At 42.0% G+C, this 24,883-nt stretch overlaps 1 protein-coding gene across 5 annotated transcripts in view; it reads right to left on the reverse strand.

Moving 5' to 3' along the window:
• Positions 1-24,883, reverse strand: part of PDE4B (phosphodiesterase 4B) — a 461,796-nt gene that overhangs the window by 32,623 nt on the left and 404,290 nt on the right. For 3 of the 5 annotated variants that reach the window (XM_072974267.1, XM_072974268.1, XM_072974269.1), the window contains one exon: positions 9,115-9,227. In XM_072974267.1, coding sequence (XP_072830368.1) covers positions 9,115-9,227 — 113 coding nt within the window. Of the gene's footprint in view, positions 1-9,114; positions 9,228-9,492; positions 9,685-9,720; positions 9,739-24,883 lie in introns of those variants that run through there. The other 2 variants (XM_072974271.1, XM_072974270.1) reach the window with 2 other exon arrangements.

Here is a 24,883-nt window from a genome sequence, read left to right on the forward strand (position 1 = left end):
AGAAATTGAAAGAGCAAAAAGCAAAGAGAAGAAAAACAAAGCAACCCATGCCACGGGCATGTAAAGTAATTCACTCCAACTATTTTCCCCTAGATTTTGATCACAGAATTTTCAGGAATACTCAATTAGTTCTCTATACTTGAAATGATTAAGACATGGATAGCTTTTACTCAAAAAAGGTAATGAGAAGAACAAAGAGAAGGTTAAAAAAACCACCGGGAGTATGGGATTTGCAGATAGTAACTACTACATGTAAAATAGATAAACAATGAGTTTCTACTGTGTAGCACAGGGAACTATATTCAATGTCTTGTAGTAACATATAATGACAAAGAATAGGAAAAGGAATATATGTATGTACATGTATGAATACAATATTATGCTGTACATCAGAAATGGACACAACATTGTAAACTGACTATACTTCAATAAAAAAGACATAACTTAAAAAAAAAAAAACAATGCAGACTAAAGAGAGAATGTCCCGTGTCTTTAAGCTGAATCAGCTTTCGCTGAAGATGAAGAGCAAACTGGATTTTAGTAACTTAGTCTTCCATGAATTAACCATATGACTCTGGAGAAGTCATGTCATAATAAAATTACTTTTCATCTAGACTGGGTTTTATATTTCACAAAGATCTTTGGAATATTTAGATATTGAATCCTCAGCTTTTATAATTCTCATCTATAAAATGAAGTTTTCAAATAGATAATACCTTCGGCTCCCTTTTGGGTTTAAAGTTCTAGAATTCTGTCCAATGCAACCATGTACATCTATACCTAGAGGGAATATATTTAGATCTTTTTGGGTTTGTTTTATCAACTTTCAGCATCCATACTGACCAAAGACATTAAATAGTTGCTAAATTAAGACTCCACTTTGCCCTGTCTGATTATCACACAGCCTACGTGGTTGACTTGGAAAGAGATTTTTATTTAATGATAATTTCTCTTCTCATTGTTTTCTTTCCAAAATAACTATTTAAAATTTATCTTTTCAGATAACAAATTCCAAAACCTCTTGTCCTAAATCTAAATTTTAAAAATTGGTTTACCTCCCGGTATCCGTACTCAAATTTCATTTTTATAATTGAAGATTACAGCATTAGACACTATGCTGTTAGCAAAGTGTGAAGAGAACTTGGCCATTTAAAGTTTTTAATGATCATTTTTAAGATAACCATATTTCGAATAGTGAAAAAAAGAGGGATGATAAAGAGAAATGATATTGAGCCATGAAAATGAATCTTAATTTTCAAGGAGTTCACTCAACTTTAATCTCTGAAGGTCTTTAATTTTCAAAAGTGGTACATTTTAAAATTGCAAGTAATGAGCAGGAAGAGACATGTGACTCATGAGCAGAACTGCACGCTTTATAGCTTTTAAACTCTATTCCAGAAAAAGAAAAAAATGATCAGGCACTTTTTAAAGAGAAAAAGATTATCAGTCACTTCCCACAAGGGAAACAAAAGAAAAAGGAGTTTTACTGTCTTCTTCATTTCTAAATAACTTAACAGTCCTTTCTTTGTGGAAACACTTGGCTACTTTAAAGTAAATCAAACAAAGGAAGTTACAGTAAAATATCCAAGAGACTAAACAGTTTGGCACCAGTTGAGGGAAACATCACGTACAAGTGGGCAAGATGGACGGTGGCCCCGGCGGAGGGATGTGCAGGGAGGCACATCCACAACTGGCCCAGAGCCTTCCGGGGTGTGAAATCTATTGACTGCGGCACAAGTTTGCCCTGGCATCTTCTGGTTTGGTTAAGTCCTGGCTTCCAGAGAGCTGAGCCATCTCCACTTGCTGAGCACATTTGTACCCAGAAGTGAAATGTTTTGTAAGAATAACGCAAGAGCAAGCCCCACCCTCGGCCTTTTCTTTCATCGATAACAATGGCACAGATTTGGGGAGCTTTCTAGACAGGGACATACTCTAAAGAAAAAAAAAAAAGAGAAGAAAGAAGTATAGAAAGATGTAAAACAAACATTTATTCCCTTTACATAGTTTAATTCTATTTTTCAAAGCTAGTGAACTAGACTCAGACTTGACATTCTAAACATAATTATCTGATTTTTTTTTTGATGTGGAGAGAAAAGCTCTCCTTAAAATGATTCATTTATTCTATTTTGAGAATATAATCTATCAGCTAGCCAGAGATGCACCAATCAAAGGTAAAGTTCCTTCACTTCATCCTTGCTTTTTAGAGATTTGTTCACTTAGGGGCTTTCAAGTGAGTTATGTAGAAAGATTGGCCTAAACAGCTTAGAATTTAGTGTAGGAAATGGTTCTATATAAATATGGATGCAGAAATATTTAAATTAAGCAAAACAGATTACAAATCAAATTTAGCACAAAGCACTAAACAACTTTCAAAGTCTTTGATTTAAGTTTTGCTAAGACTAGAACTTGGAACACTGAATTACACCCTCAGTAATACAACTCTGTTTTGTCATAGGAAGAGTGACTGAAATAATGCTGGATGAAGAATAAACAGCTCAATTTTCTATTTCATCTCTGTATGAAGACAAATCCAAGGAAGACAGTCTGCAAGTTCCTTCTAGGAAGTTTTCCTGTACTAATAATTGCTACTGAAGCACTGGTCCTCTGTTTTATGGTCATATTGCATGCACTGGAAAGGGCATAGTAATGATGAAATTACCCCAATTATTTGAATAATAAAAATTTTTAAATAATAGTAATAGCCTCTCCCCATTTTTTTTTTTAACTTTGGGAGGTGGGTAAAAAGGGAACTAAGGGGTAAAGTCCTTTAAACAAAACTTTACTGTCTTACCTTAGGCCATGTTAGAGAATTTGGGGAAATGAACAGATCTTGAATTTAGCAAACTGAGCCACAATAAGCAGTGGATTAGTTTAATATCATTATTTACCATTTTATGGTGCTTTATAACCATTTCCTGTAACTATGGTTAAAATCCTTCTCCCTCTTCTATGTCAATAGACACTGCTTCCCAGCTAAGAAGATGAGCTGGAGGTTAATAATGGCCAGTCTAGAGGCCCGGAATATGGTAACTGCAGATTAGGATTTTGAACCAGACCTAACCATCAGTGATGGCCAGAGGTAGAAGAAAGAATAAGATCTCCCAGAAACCACAACAAAATTCCCTTCTAAGAGTAATTAAGTATCTCTGTATTTCTGTATTTATCCGTCCCACTGGGATCACTGATGGTGAGTCAGATGGCCCTGGGTATGAAGCCCAGTTTTCATCTTTACCTTAGGCCATTTATTTCAACTTTTTAAGCCTCACTTTAGTCATCTGTAAAACGGGGATCATAGCAGTACCTACTCTCAAACGCCTGCCGTGAGTATTAACGACAGAATGTAGGTAAGGCGTTAAGCACAGTGTCTGCCCACAAAGTATACACCTGTAAAAATAGATGACTGTTTACTATGATTGTTCTGTCGACAAATGCAAGAGCTGAAGTAGGCCATGGAGACAGTCTTCCCCAACAATATGGTTTTGTAGTTAAGAAAAGATAAAGATTCTCGTAATAGCATACAATGGAAAAGAATCTGAAGAAGAACATATTTATATACATACAAATATATATACAACTGAATTACTTTGCTGTACACCTGAAACATTGTCAATCACCTATACTCCAACAGAAAAAAAGAAAAAATAGAGATTCAAAAGGATTTAATTGTTTAACAAGACATTCACCTAAACAGTAGTAGAGCTAGCACTCAAACCCGTGGCTTACCCCCAGGCTCTTTTCACTTGGCTGCCTTCAATTCTATATTCGATATATATTCTGCCTTCAGTTGTATATTCTATATACAATTCTTGAGAAATTCTTTTCTCAAGAGAGAAAAGTTGGATCAAAAACATGTACGCGTCCCCCACTTGGCTGTCAGAACTGACTTTTATTCTATTCTGCCCTCTAATCTGAGGTCTCCTCTAACATTTGTGGGGCCACATACCAGAGTACGGAAGGATAGAAACTGAGCTACCCCCAGTACTCCTGTGACAGACATCCCCTTCCTCGTAGCTTGGAAGGCCAGGTTGAATGTAGAAACCTTGAACTTCGTGGATATGGTAGTGCAGGGGGTGCCAGCTCTTGGACCACGCCCTGTCCCATTCTTTCCCCAGTCCTAGCATCACCAGGGACCTTGTGTGGACACCCTCTGCCACAGCCTGCATGTCCAAGCTCCCCACAAACGACTCTCTCAAGCCAGACTGCTGCCTTTTGGCTACCCTTTGGGCCTAAGGCTGTGCTCCCAGCACATCTGGGAAACAGGCCCGTACAGTCCCTGGAAGTGAGTTCAAAGCCATGTGGGCAGAGAACGTGGGGATCCAGTGGATACAGTATGGTCTGGAAAGGGGAGCACAGATGTTCCTTTCAGCCAGCAGACTCCTTGCCTTGCCTCCTGGAGCAAAATGCAGAGACAAAGACTGGGCAAAGACTCTGTAAGCACAGGGCCCAGGAAAAGAAGCTCTCTTGCCCTAAGGGAGGCACTGCTCTAATCATGCCATTTAATTTGGGGCAAATGTGGAATTAATTCCTTCCAATAATTGGTTAGCTGCCTCCCATCTTCCCAACAGAGTTCTAAGATGAACCTGTTAACCAATAAGATCTGTTTCCTTTCTGCTGGATCCAACAATTCCCATCCTTATTGATTAGACAGTTAGATAGAAAATGACTCACCCAATTTTAGGGCGATCAACCGATCACATTCTAGTGCCATGCAGCTTGGGTCCCAGGTGGCTCGAGGCTGGGAGAACTGTATGACTGTATGACTTCATTCCCTCCCACCCAAGAGCACAGGCCATTAGTTGGCTTCACGTTTGGTACTCCCATACAGCCACACCTGAAGAACTGGAAAAAGAAACCTGCATAGCCAGGAGGACTCATTTCCCCTGTGATGGTATCTGCAGCTGACTTCATGATGCCCTTAGAGAAAAAGGACCGTATCTCTGTGTATCTCCCATTCCCATCTTCGAGACTCCTTAGCAAACATTTACTGTAGTCCTAGGTCCTGCTGCTTCATTCTAAAGAAAGTACTGATATGATTCAGGGCTGCTCTTTTCAACAATGGAACCTCTATTTTCATCGATAAAGCCCAAACCTTTGTACTACACAGCAAAGAGCCCCGGGGCAAAGCTAGTTGAGAAAGAAAAGGGTAGTGGAGGGCTCTTGAGGGGAAGTTAGATCAGCGAGTAGCTGCTTGAACACAGTTCCTTCCTGGGTATCAGAGGATCTCAAAATATTTCATCTTTTGAAAAACATTCAATGTGTCAGGTATGAATGACCCCTTTGACATTTTTCACCTGAAAATTTTAGGCAAGAGACTCTGCCTAAGCTCCCCCTGCCCCATCGGTCACAACTCCACCTCTCTGGGATTGATCTGGGTCGATCCTTCCTCAGCCACTGTTGTTGCAACTCTGTACTTTTCTGCCTGCGTCTGTCAGGAAGGAGACAGGAAATTCTAGTCACCCTCACAGCAGCTGCGCCATTCCTCCTCTCCTCCTCCACTGACGTCGGCTGGCTTTGGTGACATGAGGTCAGGAACTGAGCCACAGTCAGGGTCAGGAAGATAGGTCAGTGTTTATGCCGTTGTTGGGCTGGGGACCCTGCTGAGGCTATTTGCTTTCTTCCTTTCTATACTGTTTCTCTTTCCGTTCCTCTTTTTATAATGCGGAGCCAAAGCATCCTGTTTTCAAAACATCTGACTGTTTTTGCCACTGAGGAACTCATGCGCTGAGGCATTTCGCTGAAGTGTAAGACAATTCTTCTAATTCAGGAGGCGACAGAAGTTGAAACAAAAATTAATGAACAAATCTAAGAAGGCAATCTGTTGTTACAGAAAACAGCTCTCACGCCTCTAGCTAAACTTGGGCTGCTGACAGAAGGTTCACTGACATCCTTTTCATTTTGAAAGACAATGTCATTGCCTCGTAAAAGTCCTGCTTAATTTCTTCCACCTTGGTGTAATTCTTGGGGGAAAATAATCTACATATTAACCCACCTGGCTGCATCTGTCTCTGTAATTCTGGAATTCCACTTGGCCTGGGGCCAGCATTAAGGGATGAGGGAAACTGGGGCCAAGGGGAAGACTATAGTTTCTGTTAAGTTACAGAAGCAGCTGTTTATCTAACTCTCTGGGCTCTGAAGCCCACTTGGAGCAGCCAGTTGCAATCTTTGAGTCAGTTTTCTTCAAAAAGGTTAACAAAAAAACAACAAATGAACCAACACACATCCCTACCCAGATGAAGCAAATACAAAAGACCACTTGCTTTTCTTCCACTAGACACAGTCAACACCCGACCACCTGCATGTAAACTGGCACATCTGTAACCCCCAAAACACCTAAGCAAAACACTGGCTCTCCCATCACCAGCCTTTCGTAAGTTCAGAGATTGCAAACAAAATTCAGCAGTCACTTAGCTGCTTGGAACTAGAGACATACTTTTTTTACAAAGCTGGAGTGGGTACTATTAATAAGCTATCATTTATTGAACTTTTACTGCACATCGGGGCCTTTGCTGAATGCTTTAGACGCATTATCTCAGTCTTCACAGCAACCCTTTTTATCCCTGTTTTTACAGATGAGAAAATAAGTCTTAGAGCTGTTAAGTAAGTTGGCCAATGTCAAGTAGCTAGCAAATGATAGAGAGAGGATTTGAACCATGATCTTTTGACTCCAAAGTCCATGCTTTTCAGACTCCCCGTATAGAACACCCCCACACCTTACTTCCAAGTCTGTGACTCAGATATTTGCCACAGCTCCTTCGTGAGAGTAAGCAAAAGATGACCAAATGAGACTACATAGTAATGATGATGATGATATTTTTAAACAGCAACTCAGATGGAACACTCAAAGAATTTTGACAATATTTAACATTGAAATGTGGAATTTTAGTTTTACCACAGATAATTCAGTTCCCCCTCCCCCAAAAAACTGCTATAGATCAATTTCTTTTAGGTGGCTATAAAGATATTTTCATTATATTATATGTGCCAGGGATTAAGCCTTCCCTGAGATGATTATCTGGATAATTAAGACTTTGGGGTGCCGGAGAGGGAGCTAAGTAAAAAGAGAGAGAGCTTTTTAAAACTTGAAATTGACTTCAGCTGTCAGCTGCACATTGTTCATCCACTGGATAATTGCTTTGCCCTACAACCTTTCCACTGTAGCTCTAGAAATAGGTGAAGCGGCGTGCCTTCTACTTAAGCTCACTGTGTCAGCATTAAGGTTTAGCCCTTTCTTTAGGGTTAGCTCTATTCAACTTTCATTGCTTCCTGCACAGGACACCATAAAGGAGGAGCGGAAGCCTGAAGCGATCGGAGTTCTCACTAGGACCTACACAGTGCCTGGTCTCAGAGCCTTATCAACTATTACACTGAATACGAAATTATTTGCAATACATTTGCAAGACAGACGTCGTCTAATTTCAGCCCTCCAGACACAAACCTGGTTAGAGTCTACAGCGCAGGACGCTCAAAATGAAAACTAATAGCAATTTGCAGTTTCTCAATGAATAATCGTTTTCTTCCTCTGGAGTTAGTTGCCTACTTTATCTGACTCCAGAAGAATGTTCAGCATATCCTTTACGGTGAAACTTGCTGATAAAACAACTACCCCTGAATACTGGATGACATCTTGCATTTGCATTAGTGATCACCAAATGCAGAGAAGAGTCTCTGTGAGTGCTTCAAAGCAGGCTAAAGCCTGTGTGAAAATCCTCCCACATGGACTCCAGTGTGGTTTGGAGAAATTACGTAGTTAAGCCCTCTTCATGGGGAAGCAGTCGGTTGAGATTTACAACAGGCTGGAAAAACCCAGAATTTAGCCTTCAATTGAGAAGTTCAGAGAAAAGTCAGTAAATAGTTAAAACCTCAAACCTCTTTTCTTTTCCAACTTGAATCTGACCTAAAATTTGAGAGAGGGACTTATTTTATTTTATTTTTTGCCCTCATATTAACCAATAAACAAGAGTAACAAGAGTCCACTCTCCACACCCTCCACCCCAACCTTCAGGGCACATGCTTCCTCTGCTGGGATCCTTTGAGCAGGAGCCAGCAAGCCTTCATAGGAAGGTGATGCTTCTAATCCCAGGAAAAAGGGAGGAGGGATACGCATGGGGGCTGGAAAGGGCATGTTGGCAGGTGTGGAGCAAAACCTCTTCCCAGCCCCTGAACCTTAAGACAGTAAGATAATACCTCAGGCTAGGATGACTGGGGATTCTGAAATGTGTATTTATGAAGGCGCGGTGTTAAGGCTTTCAGTTAAAAAAATACACACACATATATAAGTATTACATATATATACACACATATATATAAAATTAACATTCTCCAAGGGAAAAGTACAAACAAACAAAAAGTAACAACTCTCACCACATAAATTAGCACTCCGAATCCAGGTGTTAATTAAACAAATGATCTAATGATAAATAAAGTTCTTCAATACTAAGTTTTGTCTGGGGATTGTAAATAAAACTATTTCTTTGCCTTGCGGGTGGAACTTCATTTCAAATGATTCCATTTCGCAAAGCAGCAAACTTTAAAAAGTTTCTTTTTTGGAGACACAGTATATTTTTTTTTACTTTCTCTAATTTCAGGTCATGCCAGCATCACAAAAGAAATGTATGAGAATCCCAGAATGTCCTTCTGAGAAGAATTTCAAAATTTATAAAGCTTCAGGGCAAATCATTCTGCCCACTGATATGCAGAAGTCACATTTTCTTGTTCAAAAACACATCTATAACACCTAATTGCAATGCAGCATTTCCCCCTATGGATTCACTCAGATTTCATCTTCTTGACCATTGTTTACCAGAAAAAGCATTTTCACTTGCGCAGTGGTTTGTACACTTTATAAACATCTCTCACCTTAAACAAATTCCGAACCACATCAGTAAGAAAGAAGTCTGGTTTCTGGGGCTTAAAGGATACCGAGGATTTTAAACTCTTGCTCTAACATCAAGATACAGGCAAAGAGTGGCCCCTGGGAACAGAGACATCGCAGGCAGATCCACAAAGCCTTCTGGCGGTCGCGTTCCCGTGCACCCCAGCTGCAGGCAGAGGTCAGGGGCGCCGGGAGCTCCCCGCGGGGGTCACACTTTAATGGATAAAACGGTCCTCTCTTACCTTGTTAGAAGCCATCTCGCTGACAGAGCGGTAGGTCTGTATGGTCTCTAGCTGGTCTAAGCACCAGTCCAGTTCCTCCAGCGTTTCCATCGCTAATTTTTGATAAGATTCTTCTGCAAACAAACACACAGACATGTAGTTAGGCTGGAGTGGCTGCAGGCTGTCCATAGCCGAGTCACCGCTGCCGCCGCTGATCCCGGAGCTACTGAAGGTGGCCCCGTGCTCCTTCATTATTTGCGCGCCGACTCCTTCCTTCCAGCTCTCTCCACCAGGAGAACAAATCACCGTGGTGCTCTGCCCGGGACGGCCGGTGCCAAGTTTTCAGACACACGCCGCCCCCTCCCCGCCCCCCGGCTGGATGAAGTGTCCGCGATCTACCAAAAAACTTCCTCCGAGGAAGAGGGCGGGGAGCCGGCTCTTACAAGCTCATCTGCATACATGATTCCTAAAACTAAAGGCAGAAGCCGTCAGTTTTCTCAGGCTGTCCCTGCCTTAGTCATCTCGGGGCTCTTTAGGGTGCTTGATGTCATTTCTGAGCGCTTGCAGCCTAGAGGAGAAATGAGGAAAGCGTTTTCTCATTTGGCTTTTCTTCTAAATGAAACGTACAATCGAAAATTAGGCGGGGGTTGTGGCGGGGAACTGACAGTTACGTTGGAAGTCTCGCCAGTCATTCACTGGGTGGGGGGTGATGTGCCAATGTTGGAATAACTTCTAATTCAGCAAACACTGATCCGCACCAGCGAGAAAGGAGAAGGCTAGTCCTCCCCTCTTTGGAGTCTCCCTTTTAAGTAGAGGCAAAATGAGGTCTCCTTGATAAGACTTCAGGCTCAGAGAGACTGTCTGGAGTTCTACGTGAACACATTTATTGGCCTGAGAGCCAGGCAGTTCTTGTTATACTAAACAAAGCGAAAACTTCTCTTCTGCCACTGCCAGGATCACAGGGAAATTCTGAACCGGACTTTCAGGTGGAGCCAGATGTGAACGCTGCAGAGTTTTTGATTAAAGCCAGGGTCTCTGATTTCTCACTGTGGGAATCTAGACTCCCTGTAAATATTTCTCAGTAGTCCATTCCAAAAATATTGTTTTTAAGATCATATTTTTCCTGGTAATGAAGCTCTTTTTAAGTGTTCCCATCATGCCACCCTGAAGTTGCCGGGTCTAAACTAATACTTAAGGTTACTGACTTAAGAACCCTATGTTAGTAAACACTGAAATTAATTTTACGAATGCTGGATGAACTGATAATACCACAGTTATAAAAATCAGTCAGACCCTCCTGCGTATGCAACTGATTGTGAGGGGGACAACATCCATGAATTCTACCCAGCTTGCTGGAATGCAGGCACACAATAGGCACTAATAAAATTAAAAATCTCACATGAAATTCTGTTATAAAGAAAAGACTACACACATTCCTGTCAGATTTAGAATACATGCTTCATATGTTCATACAGAAATCCTAGGGCGACCAAATAGCTTTTTTATTATTATCTGAATAATTTTATGTGTGTGGCACTCAGACTTGAAGCAGAAAAGGGAATAAACAGAAGAATGATTCCAAGTGACTGGAACCACATGGCACAGACGCACACTTAAAAGAATAAGTGTTTTGTTTATTCCCTTCCCACACCCCGCAGATGCCTACCCCTCAGGATAAACAGGGGTTAAAATTCAACATCCTGTATGTCATACTTCAAAAGCCACAAAACCACTAGAGGTGACTTCCGCCATTTTTTTCACACTCCTCAAAAATGTGCAGATGAGAATTGAGGTGTTTTTAGTAAAACTCATTTCAAGCCAGACTTGCACATACCTTCCCTCCTTTCTTCCTCAATTTGGCCATGCTGCTTCGTGCTTCAACATGAAGAATCTCCTCACTTCCTTTCTAGTGTGTCTGAAAAACCCGTTCCCTGCCTCTATTTCCTTCCAGAAGAACCCTTCTTCCAAGGAAGCTTTTCCTGAAGTGACAGAACCCTCTGGTCCTCCTTCCTGACCTGACATAAAAGTCCAACCACCTTCCAATGACTGGGGCTGCACTACCCTGGTGTCTTCCACATCACAACTGGTGGTTCCCAGTAACTCACATCAGATATTCACCAGGATGGTGGGGAGGAAGCAGTTTGCTCACACATTTTGAATTGATTGATGTGCAAAATGGCTGTGGAATGATATATCACATTTCTCCTTCAGGAAGAGGCCAAAAGGGATCTGATTTCCACTCATGATTGATGACGAAGGGAACACAGTAATTATAGCAGCAAAAGCACTGAAGGAGGAGAACTCTTCAAAGATCTACCAGTGAAGTGCTACCCCACAGCTCACTCACTGTCTATTACACAGAACGAGGACACACGTGCCCCTGGAGTTGGGACAACAGTGAGATGTCAGTGACTGGCCAACAGATGTGGCAGGACCTTACTCCACTGCCCTCTCTTATTCTGCTCAGGCACAATATTTTGCAGGTAGAAAGTTAAATTTTGAAATTAATAGGATTTGTTCCTTCCCAGATTCTTATGTCTTATGGTCATGTCTTAATCCACGCATCCCATTTTAGAGCCTTCTTATTACATTAACTAAAGTAGGAGGCACTGATGTTGGAGTGGTGGAAGGATGGGGGCTTCAAACTCCTGCTACTCACAGGTACAGCCAAAGCAAGAGACCAGTGCAACCAGGACTGACCTCCACACTAGAATTATATAGCTCTAGCACCAGATCCGGTGCTTGGTATCCAGCAGAGAGTAAATACTCAGAGGAATGGAAACCACAGTTTCTGGGTATACTTGGGTGTCTCCAGGCTGATGGTACCTCTGCAGCACTGTGGGAAGAGCACCAGCTCTGAGGTGAGACTCACGCATTTTGACTTTCTCTTCTACCTCTACTGGACCTCTATTTCCTACATCTTAAAATAAGGATAAGAATATTTATCTCATAAAGTTATAAAGAGATTAAATGAGATAAAGTATATAAAGTGTCTTGCATGGTAGATCAGTTCTACGTAGGTGATCAATACACCAGAGTATAGTTATGAATGGCAATCGAAGTAAACCCCAAACCTGGTATTTGTGGGTGGGGAGGCATAGGAAGGGAGACAGAAGAATTGCATCTTCAACAATGGGTTTTATAGTCAGGATCAACTACATCACTTTCAGGGCCCAGTGCAAAACAAAATGCAGGATCCCTTGTTCAAAAAGCAGGAAAAAGTGTTGTGAAAGGTAGTCAAATACGAAGCGTTTTTCTTCCTTCTGGAGCCTCTCTCTCGACCTGTCATGTCGTGTTGTATTTTTTAAATAAACTTTTTATTTTAAAATAGTTCTAGATTTACAGAAAAGTTGCAAAGATAATACAGGAGTTCCCATACATTCCGCCTCCAGGTTTCCCTATTGTTAACATCTTAAAATGGCATACTTGTTACAATTAATAAATGGCAGGGTGTGTTTTATTTACTCTTTAATATTGTGTCCCCCCCAAGCAGAGGGATACCATGAAGTGACTGCAGACCCTTATAAGACCCCAGAGGCCCTGCATCCCATGACTTCGGGTGCATGCACAACTTACCAGTTGCTGGGGTGCCCCTATCTGCCAGCTTCCAAATTGATGTGCTCTGTCTCAGCCCAAAGCAGGCTCTGGGAAAGTCAGACCTCTCCCTTCCCCACAGTACCAATACCCCAACCCACAGCAGGCAGGCAACCTCCAAGGTGATACCATATTAGAGAAGAACAAATCTGACTCCTTATGGTATCTGTTCCTTTGGCTTTAACCCTGTGCTCTGTTTCCTGTGCTTAGTCATGCTGGTTCTGCACCTTTTGTAACAGAACGTTGCCTATAGCCTGAAATGCACAGGAGAGCCTATTCTCAAGGCTCTGACCTTTAAGGGTATTAACACTCTTCCATTTACATAAAGGTAAAAAGTTGCAGAATAGAAAATAACATTTGTTTTGTTGGAGGTTTGCAGGGATACCACGACCTGACCCACATGAATAGCTGCAAAAACAAAGGATTCTAACACCAAGAAGTTTGCAACAACCAACCACACCCTCTCCCTTTTTTTAGTATAAAAGAAGCCTGAATTCTGGCTTGGGGAAGATGGTTCTCCAGGACATTAGTCTGCCATCTTCTTGGTCTTCTGGTTTTCCAAATAAAGTCGTTATTCCTTGCCCCAACACCTCATCTCCCAGTTTATTGGCCTGTCATGCAGCGAACAGAATGAGTTTGGATTCTGTAACACTATCATCTCGGCACTGGGATGTGCTAGATACCTGTGTGAGGGCTAGACAAGAGGTTCACCTCCACCAAGACACAGCCTCTGTCTACCATGTTACAGCCAGGCCAGCCCAGGGCAGGGATGGCTGCTACCATTCCCCATCTGAGACTTTGCAAGGCACACAAGCCCAACTCAGACCCTCTCTGCACCTGGACCGAGGCCCCCCACTCCAGGAATGGACAACAGCAGCGGTCATGGGGTAGGGATAGGGAGCTGGATGCTGGATGAGCCCTGGGGTGCCAAGGATCAGAGAAACAGGAGGTAGGCAGGTGGCAGGAGATGGGACAGTACGTGAGCCAAGGCTCCAAGCCACTGGAGTATGTGCACCATCTTCCTATCAGACTTTACTTACATAACACAAGATCAAAGATAAAATGATTACTACAAGTTTCAAGACTGATTATGGGGCCCTTCTGAGTAAGGGGCCCTGTGCAGCTGCACAGGTAATGTGCCCATGAAGCTGGTCCTGTTTCTTTTCTTACAAAAACAGCTCTGAGAAGGAAGGATGTTTAGCACCCCAGAAGCAAGTCTCAAAGGGATAAGAGCAGGTAATGGGACCATGGGGTGACCCTATTTGTCAAAAATTTCCAGAGGGAAAAAGGGGCAGGGAGATGCAACCTCCTTTCCATCCTTCCCTTCTTTCCATTTTTCACTTCAACAAGAGCAACAAAGGAAGATTTACTTCCTTCTGTAAGTCTGACAAGTATTGCATTTGACCCTGAGAAACAGGAAGAGAGGATGGATGAATAATTACCATCAAAATTAATCCGGTAATAATACGTGGCATTCATATAGCTCTTTTCTCAAAGGAGCTCCAAGCACACTACCCATTCATCCTTGCGACATCTCTGTGCGACAGACAGCCGAAGAGGTATGATTATCTCTAATTTACCTTAAGGCACAAGCTAAGTCAGAGGTTAAATTAATAGTGCAAGATTCCGGGCAAGACCATATCTTGGTCAATGAAATAGAGGATTCACCTCGGGGCTGAAAATGCATACATTCCTGAAATTGCTGCATTTAAAATGACATCTTACCCTTGGGTCTTTTCTATTTAAAATTGTGTAATTGCTTTCCTAAATGTTGTCATTTCTTGACTCTCCCCTTCCCTTTTCTGATGCACCTAACACAGCCATTAGTGCAGGGAGGCTATGCAATATTTACTCAGAAGATCTGGCATGGTTCTGGTTCTGCCTCTTGCTTCAGTAGGTGACCTCAGGCAAGTTACTTAAGTTTGCTGAGACTACATTTCTTCGCCCGTAAAATGAACAGGAGGATACTTACCCTGTCCTCACAGGGAAGGTGGAACTGGAGGATACACACAAAAGCAGACCGTAAATGTCCATAATGCACGTTTTGTAAATATCACATTGGTTATTACTGGTGGGATCCAGGTGCATTGCAGAAAATTAGAAAATTACAGAGAAACAAAATATTTAAGATGATACAAATGTCACATTTTTACCAAGCAGAGGGCACCTCTGTTATACCTCTTGTGCAGATCCTTTCGCGTATGTATGTATATAATTGAAATAGACAACACTGTACCATCTGTTGAGTGACATTTTTTTTTCAGTCAAAGATCTCCCTTATTCAGCTTTAATAATTTTCCAGCCCAGCTAATACTTACGTCATATTTCCAATATTTCTACTTTTTCTCACAAATTCAGTAGAAACGTGTCTGTACGCGCGCGTGCACCCGTGTCTGTGTGTGTCTGTCAGCAGAGATGCTGGGCAGGAAAGATGCAGGGAAGGGTGAGAGGAAAGGGCAGGGAGAAACCTCAGCCCGGCTACAAATAGCGAGCTGCTCAGAGCTGGACAGCATGGGAACAGATTTTAGCAGTGATGAAGTCAGTGACCCAGCTGGTAACAGACGTCAGATGCCCTGAAAGCTGGCCCCACACTCTGTGCAGGAAAGCACGATCTTATTCCTGACCTCTGCAAAAAGTGGACACAAGGCCCCTTACATACTTAGATCATTTAACTTTGAAATATCATAACGGTTTCTCAATGCAGATGAGAAAACTGGGGCTTAGAGAATTCCCAAATCCACATAATTAGCAAGTGAAAGCATCACTATATGCCCAAAATATAAATATTCTACAAACTATGTCTAAATGCAATTTTTAATTAAGCTATGACTGACACACAAAAAACTGTGCCTGTTTCAGGTATACACCTTGATGGGTTTGAAGTTAAGTATAGTGACACTGTCACCATAAACAATGTCATAAACTTAACCACCACCTCTAAAAGTTTCCTCCCTCCCTTCGTGTATATGTGTGATAAGAGCACTGAAAGAGCTACCTTAACAAAGTCTTCCGTATATCACACAGTGTTGTTAACCACATGCGCCGTGCTGTACAGTAGGCCTCTAGGACTTACCAGGCGGATCTGAAACTATGTACCTTTTGACCAACACCTCACCAATCCCCCTTCGCCCAACCCTTGGTAACTGTCATTCTCCTCTCAGCGTCTATGAATTTGAGTATTTCAGATTCCTGATAGAAGGGATCTTTCTAAGTGCAATTTTAACACAGCTTGGTATGTATCAGGAACATATCTGTCAAGACTCCCAGACTTTCTATCCCAAGACGATGCATAGAAAGCAAATGTAAATAACCTTTTGTTTATCTGCCTCGCTGAATCAGGCTCTTCTCACTAGAGAAGGTGGTACTATTTGCAAGGTTGTATGGCGGTTAAATAAATCAGAACAATTGCCACAGGCAGCAACAGGGATGAATCTCATCAACGTAGATGTTGAGCCAAGGAAACCGGAGATTAAAAAGCACATAAAAATATAATGTAATTCATATAACGTTCAAAAGAGTCAAACATGAATCTATGATATTCAAAGTCAAGACAGTGGTTACCTTGGAGGGCTCGTGACTGGGAGAGGACTTGAGGGAGACTTCCATGAGGCTGGCAATGATCTATTTCTTGGTCTAGATACTGGTGACCTGGATGGGTTCATTTTATGAAAATTCACTGATTTTATACTTGCAATTTGTGCAGTTTTTCTTTGTCTTCCTCATTTTCTGTGCATGCTTTCACCAGAGAGACCCATCTCGGGAAAGCCCAGTTCAGAAAAACAAGAAGCAGGGTTTCTAAAAACATGCTTCCTTTCCTTTCGTTGAACTATCGCAATGGGTATCAACAGGGCTTGAGTAAATCGCACACAGCTGAAAAACCAACACCAGAAAGGATGTTAGTTTTGATATTGCATAGACTGGGATGTTTCTACAAACTCAAAATTCAGTGGAACATGTTGGTGTCTGGCCCAGCTGTTTACAGACCCTGACTCTGCCATTCATTTACTAGCACTGTGATCTTCGGCAAGGTAAGTTGCCTGATTGTGTCGCTGTTTCTTTATCCATGAAACAGGAAGACAGCAGAAACTAGCTGTGAGAAGGAAGTGAATTAAGGCATGCGAAGGATTTGGTACAGAGCTTAGCACCTGTCAGGGACATTTTCCTCCACTTCACCCCCCACCCCCACAGCCCTCTCTCTGGTCCTGGCCACTTCCCTGAGGGTAGATGGCCATTTGCTTTGATAGCTGAGTTGGTGGAGTTTTGCTCTGGTCCTAGGAGGGGTGGGGGGAAACATATGTAAGGTGCCCATGAAATCCTAAAGTGTCCCTTCAGCTGCATGACCTCAGATTTGGGAAGTTGCCTCTTGGTTAGGTTAGAGTTTGTCGGTTTTCTCTTCTAAAATGGAGACCTGTGGCCTGTTATAGCATTCTGCTGTCACCAAATCCTGACTGACACACCAGATCAATGGACCTTCAGCCGTGGAGAACTGGATAAGAAAGCTATTTATTCATTCATTCATTCCACAAAAAAATACACGGAGTGTCTACAACCTGCTAAACCTGCCTCTGGGTGCTGGGGTCACGGTCAGGACAAGATGCGGTCTATCGCACTGAATGATTACACAGGAAACCCCTTTCCCATCTCCAAAATGGTCAGTCTGTGAGGCTGGGTGCCTTATCAGCATCTTCCCCTCCCCTGCTCCCCACCCCAAGCTTATACAGTGCCTTCGTGAAAATCAGAAGAATGTGCTCTCTCTTGGCAGACACAGCCCGTGGGCAGAAAGCTTGGGAAGTGACGCATGCGCTGACTTTCAGCTGCCCTCACCACCTGGCTGAGTACCTTTGATCAGTACCCAAACTACACAGTGACCTTATGCAAGGGCCCGGCGGCACGTGGACGTGGGGGCAAGCTAGCATGAAGCGTTCCCCGGCACGACTGGGAGTGCTCCGTGGAAGCAGGGCACGGCGCGAGGGGCACAGCAAAACCAAAAACTTTTAACCTCAAAAGAAAGTAAATCCTTGACGCTGAAAGGAAAGCATCCCAAGACCCTTTCCAGTTGTTAATTTACGAATATCATTAAACAACCGAAATAGCATTAAATAAGCCTCCGTAAAATAATGAACAATTTCAATTCAGTAGACTAATTGTTACCTTTAAATAGGTTTTTGTTTTTGTAGATAAATCTTCTAACGCGAAGTCTCCATGGGGAAGAAATATTAAAGGAGTCCTTGATGGGGAAAATTTAAAAACCACTCCTCTGATCCTGAGAAGTGAGAAGTAAATATAAATTGGATTCTTTACGCTCCGTTTATGACTGGCCTTTTCCATGAGCGTCCAGCCCTGTGGATGTCCTCACTGCATTCTGCCCGCCCTGAGGTTAGCACGCTCATTTCAATCCTGCCCTCCTGGGTTCCTCCTCAAAGTGCAGTTAAGTATTTGTTCAAATGCAAACTCACTTCCTACATATGGAAATCAGTCTCTATTTAAAGGTGTGAGGTTGGGGCTAAGAGCCTATGTATTTAGTGGTCTTGGTCCTGATGTTTTCCCCTTACAGTCAGCAATAGCTTTTCTCCTCATTATAAGTCATTAAGTCTACATTTTCTTTTGATCACTATTTGGTAAATGAAACGTACCTGTGTTAGAGAGCAACATTTCAGGAAGGCTGTTGTTTTAACCTTGAGTGAAACATTCTTAGAACAAGTCCCCGGAACTAGAGAACACTCCTGCCCTCTGTAACACAGCTCTCCCAAAGGCAGTCTCTAAGCCTCATGTGGCCTTTCTCTAGGCAGGACTTTGTTCATGTGTCTTTATAAATATGAGAAACTCTGCAATTGCACATGACAGGGATTTCACTCTGGGTGGATTCACGGAAGAAGAGGTTCACTGCCCTCAAGGGAAATAACAGTGAAAAGTAGGTCATTTCGATGGCGATCTCCTTAGCAAACTCGTCTGAGACTACAAGTTAAAGAAAAAAAAAAAACTCCAGTCACCACTAGGTTTTGTATATACAACTTGACAGTTTACCAAGCACTTTCACTTGCAGATCTCATTTTTTCCTTGAAAAATAAACCTCATGAGATAGAAATTATTATTAGTATTATTATGACATCCATTTTCCATTATGCATGTAAGAAACCTGAGGCCTGGAGATGTTTAATGATTTGCTCGAAGTCATCTGATGGGAGAGATTGAGAGAAAGAGAAATATGAGAGATGAGAAATGGGGAGTAGGGAGGGAGAGAGGGGAAGGAAGAAAGGGAAGAGAGAGAAAAACCAAAGTTCTCGGATTCTGAATCCCACCATCTTTTCTGCTAAGCCCTGGGGCCTGTTATTAACAAATGGTCCAAGTTTCTCTTTCTTTCACCCAGGCAAGACTTGGACATGCCAAAACTGTCTTTGATGTGCCAGCCCTATTCCCTTTCAATGTCCTCACCCTTGCCAGAACCTTCTCTCCAGAAGGACAATGACTGGCATTGACTTACTAGTGAGAATCCATACTCATCCAGTGAGTGACATGTGCCACCAGTGTGGAGGGGGGCCCGAGGAGCTTCAGTATCCACCTGCGCTGCTGGTGAAGGGCCACGACAGAGGAAGTGATCAGAGACGGCGGTCAGTGGGTGTCCAGTTATTTTTCTAATACATTAAATATCGACAAGGAATATTTATGAAGAGTATGGTTAAAAGCTTGGTCTCTGGAACTAGATTGCCTAGGTTCATATTCTGTGGTCTAACCTTGGAGAGGTTACTTCTCTGTATCTCAGTTTCCTCACTGATGTAATGAGAATAAGAATGGTATGTATAACAATGGGTTGTAGGATTTAATTAATAAATAAGTGTCAGATGCTTAAGACAGTACATGGTGTAAGTACCAGATAAATGTTGCCCATTGTTTGCTGAACATGATACATTTTTATTTCATGAATGGGTTTTTTTGAGTGTCTATTTTGTTGTCGGCTCAGCACGAAACTCCAAGGGTATAATGGTGAGTTTTACAGGCATAGTTTTTGCTTATTTGAAGCCTATATTTTAGCAGAAAGAGACAAATAATTATACAAAAACGTATTTAATTACAATCGGAAGACGAGCTACCAGGAAATTCAGAGTGCCCTGAGAATTTGTAACACAGATAACAGAGGACCCAAAAGTTTAAGAAGTGGGAATGTGATGGAGAGCTCAGGGAAGGCCTACCTTGGAAAGTTACGAGATTTGAAGGAATAAAAATGAAAGAGGGAGGAAGCTTTCTAGGCAGGAAGAACCCCAGGGTGTGCTCCATGAGCTGAGAGCGGTTCACGTGGCAGGAAACACTGAGGGAAAGAGACCGGTGTGAGAAGTTTAGGTCAGGCCACACACAGCCGCGGAAGGCTGTGGAGAGAACCTTGGACTTCATTGTGGAAGCAATTCGAAACTTTTTGGAGCCTAACAAAGGAGTGGCCTAGCCAAATTTGCATTTAAAAAAGATCATTCTCCCTGCAACTTGGAGAATGAACTTGAAGGCAGGAATGGCTAGCTGAATAGTATTTAGAAGCTCAGGATCTAGAGGGAGACAAAAATTTGGTTTCTGGCTCCGTCATTTATTTTACTAGCAATGTGAACTTGGACAAGTTACTTAATTTCTCTAAATCTTAATTACCTCATTTCTAAAACTGGGGGATGTGTATCTTTCCCATGGGGTTGTTATGAGAATTAAATGGAATAATCCACATCAAAGTACTTAGCATAGTACCCAGCACCTAGGAAGTATTCATGCCAGTTGCTAGTAGCATTATTATTCATTTTATTGCCTTAACCTATGCAGGAAATGGCGGTGGCTAGAACTACGTAGTAGGAGTGCATATGGAGAGAGGTAAATGGATTTGAGACACTTATGAGTTTAAACCGTATGGCCCATCGGGTGGTAGAATTTGGTTGGTGACCAAAACTCTCAGCCGCCTGAGCTTCTCAGGTCCCGAATGTGATTCCTGTCAGCGTGCTCTGACATCATTCCATATGTATTAGTCCAACTCACAGGAGTGCAGTGAGAAATCAGACCAGTAAATTAATTTACAGAGAGCAATTGTTCACGGGAAGCTTTCCATGTCACCTGGTCACTACAAGTTCCTCGACATGGGAGACCAAATTCTAATCATCAGATTGCTCGGCAAGCATGGAATCAGAGCAGGGGAGTTAGTTTGATGGTTTAAAAGGCTGCTTTCCTCAAGCCTCATACACTGAGCTCCACTACAAGGTTGACTGTAGTTGTCTCTGCTCAAGTGTTTCCATTGGCCTAAAGTTCCCTTCCTAACTTTGTGCATCTAGCTAACTCTTCCTTTTCTTTTCAGCCTAGAGGTTTCTCCCCAACAAAACTTTCAAAATACTCTGAGGTTGGATTAAGTGCCCTTCCTCTCAGCTCCTACCACCATGTTCAGGCCTTTAATTTCCAACTGTCTTTATCATCGAAATTCTTTCTCTTGGTTTATTTCAGCCATGACTTCTCAAGCGTATATCTTTTTGGCTGGTCTTTAATGCAGCACAGTGTCTATTATTACCTAGTAGAAGCTCAAAAAATATTGTTTGAACTGCTGACTTTCCCAACATATCGATAGATGGGATATGTACCACCCACAGGGATGGGGCCTTTGCTACTGAACAGTATTGGAGAAACTCTGTCAGGAATTCTTGTTCTTGGTTCTTTTGTTACTAGTCTCCAAACAAACCACCTTCTTTTTGCGGATTTATTCAATTATGCTGCAATTAATAAGCGCTCTATTTCTTTTGCATTCATATCTCAATTACATTTGTAGGCTGGCTAGTTTTAATATGGGGGATACTCTGCTTCTCAAGGAGACTTCTGCAAAATCACATGCGGAACTTGTTATTTAACTCACAGAATCGCTGTGCTCAGGCATCGCACTGCAGGTGTCTGTATCCTAAGCAATACTAGAAGTCCAAACAGATTCTGACAGTTGTCGCATGAAAGATACAAGTAAAGTTCTGAGACAACACAGATCTTAGAGACATGGGGGAAGGGGAGATCAGGAGAGATTTGGAGGCCAGGGAAAGAAGAATGGGTGGAGTTTTGAGAGAGGAGAAAACTGAGGTAAGGTGATGAACAGCACGAATAAAGGTATGAAATGAAACACATCCCACCGTTCAGTCCTGTTTGGGAGAACAAACGTAATAGTCTTATTTGGTTAGAACACTGGGTTTCAGTAAGGCAACAGAGTGGAACAGATTTATAAAAGTAGCATGGATCAGATCTTGGAGAGCTTTTTATGCTAGACTAAGGAATCCAACTTTATTTGGCAGGGAATGGGGAGGCATGGAAACTGTTCAACAGAAGAATGGCACACACAAAGTGGTGTATAAATACCTTAATACTGTTTTACAGCTGGGTCATGCTTTGCAGTTATAGACTTCTTTCATATGTACAATCTCTTTTAATCCTCATCATGCCTTGTGAGAGCTGTATTATTGTCACTATTTTATAGAGGAAGAGACCAAAGTTCAGGGAGTTTTAATGTCTCACCCCGAAGCCCATAACTAGTAAACGCAGAACCTAGAGACTTGAGCCTAAGCTTTCTGCCTCAGGTTCAGTGCTCTTGCTATTACAGTGCAGCTTATACGATGAAGTATTGACCTGACAGCAGGAAGTCGGAAGGATGGTAGGATGGGGTAGAGAATAAGCACGCAATACGTTATTATTATCAGGGATTATTCTCTGCAGGATAAATTAGCTGTTAAGATATAACGGTCCCAAACTAGGGTGTTATCAGAGGGGATGGAAGGGTTATTTATACCTTAGAATTTTCTTTCCTTGTGGAATGAAAGTTGTCAAAGGAATTTCAAGAATCAACGAAGAGTAGTAGCAAAGGTGTGTGCCGTTGGGAGTGAATGTGGTAGGTGGAGAGAAGAAGGATAGAAGTTTCCTGTTTCTCAGTATTATTGGCTGAAATCTCTTTCGCCCACCCGCAGGGAAGTGCCTCCACCTGGTGCTCTCCTGGGCGATGCTATCATCACAGTCCAGGCACACAGGACTTGGGGCCCTTCACCATGTGAGAATGGCGTTGCATTTGACCACTGAGAACCAAAAGCCTGCTACACGTGGTCCTTTCCAACTGACAAAGCACTTTCAAGTTTGCTCATTTCCTTCTATAAAGCCATGAAAGTTATCTCCATTTGAGGTTCATCAGAGTAAGGGGACTTGCTTTAGACTCTGAAATTTCTATATTGTCCAATGTGGTAGTTAGTAATCCTGTGTGGCTGTGGAGCACTTAAAATGTGGTTGGTCTGATGTGAGATGTGCTGCAGGTGTAACATACATACTGGATTTCACAGATTTTGTACAGAAAAAATCGATGTAAAATATTCCCTTAAAGTTTTATATTTGACATGTTGAAATTATATTTTGGATATACTGAACTGCATTGAGTAAAATACATAATTAAAACTATTTGCACATTTTTATGTGCTTACTAGAAGACTTTTTAAAAATTTAAAAATATTTAAAAAATTTAAAATTACCTAGGGTTTTGCATTATATGCCAGTTGGACAGCACTGTTCTAGACCATGAAGCTATTGCCAGGCTGTACTGTGTTATATCTGAAGTCCATGACTATCTCTGCTTAATTAAATCATTGTCCTTCTGCCGGCATCCTTAGAAACATCTAAGGCATCCAGGGCTGTGTCTGAAATGAGAGAGGTGGGGATTTAGGGAGTGCAGAGGTGGTGGAGGTGAGAGGCAGGAGTATTGCAGGAGACCCACAGGCTCTCAGGGTGATTTATGGGGTCCTGGATGACTTAATAAGAACCACTGGATGAAACTGATACAACATTGTAAACTGACTATACTTCAATAAAAAGTATGTGTATTAAAAAAAAAAACTGGATGTGAATGAAGGCCCAGAATGGATAGAACCAAGTGACTCTTTTGAGGGTGGGGTTTTGTGTGTGTGTATGTGTGTGTGTGTGTGTGTGTGTGTGTGTATGCACCCACATACACGTGTGGTAGGAAGCTTAACTGTTTTTTGCAGCCTTGTTTGCATGTAGACATGCACTTGCTTCATGGGACAGATTCAGGAGTCTGACTAGCATGCAAATATAAAATTAGGCCCCAAAGTTCATGGCAACCCAACTTGCCCCAGCAGCAGACAAGAATTGCTGGAGAAGCTGAGACAGAAGCCATCACTGCCTGTGTCTCAGCTAGCTGTCTTTCCTCTGGCCAACTTCTCCTGCTTTAGCAGTACTTCCGTTTCTGCCCTAATTTCCCCTGGTTTGTAAACTACGTCACTGAACTGAACTCAGCCCCAGACTTTAGGAAAACAAAATTCTGTATTTCAGCAGTGGTTTTCTTGGCATTTCTACCTCTGAAGAATTTTACTTGATTCCGATTTTTCCCTTTCACCTTTGAAAGATCGCAGCTATCAGTTGTGCTTACCCCTTCCCTATTTCTCCCTTTCTAATGTAGTGTCTAATGCAGTATAATGCAGTGTCTGTTAAATGCGATTAAAGAGTTCAGTGTTTGGTTTAAACCAATATTTACCAGGGAAATCCCGCCAACATAAATGTGCAGGCGAGGTAGAAAATGTTGGCTTAAATCAATCTCCCCCTGAACACACACATACAAACAAGGACTGTAAATGTTTTGCATGTCACTTGACATTTCTGGCCTCTTTTTGCCAGTTTCACACGTGTATCAGTTTAACACAGATTCTGAACAGTCTTAAAACGGATAATCTAGAGAACAGATTCCAATAGTAATTTTTCAAGCTGTTTTCTTATGAGCTGAGGTTTGTGGTTGTTTGTTTTGGTTCTGCTTTGGTGATTCTTCCAGCATTTATCACACAATGTCATGTAATTTAGTTTAAAAGGTTTCCTTGTTATGAGAATTAGTATTATTCAAAATAGCAAACAAGGGAATCTTGATCTTTTAAAAAGTAGATTATACTACAAAATTAATTTGCAGAAGCATACAACAGGCGTCTTGAGATTAAGTCAGTCTTGTTGCGTGATTGCTTTAATTTAGCAGACATTTACTGAATTGAATTTACTGAATGAATGAAATACTGCTACACTGTGAATGAATTTCACATAGTTGTAGTTTGGATTCGAAATTATTTTTCTGAAACTGAATAGCCCAGGCAGCCAACAGACAGAAGGCCCCAGCTGGCACCTGGCAGCCACAGCTTCTGGAGAACTGGAGAGGGAGGAGAGTGAGTGA

This window comes from Vicugna pacos, chromosome 13 (assembly GCF_048564905.1).
Source record: "Vicugna pacos chromosome 13, VicPac4, whole genome shotgun sequence".
Taxonomy (NCBI): domain Eukaryota; kingdom Metazoa; phylum Chordata; class Mammalia; order Artiodactyla; family Camelidae; genus Vicugna; species Vicugna pacos.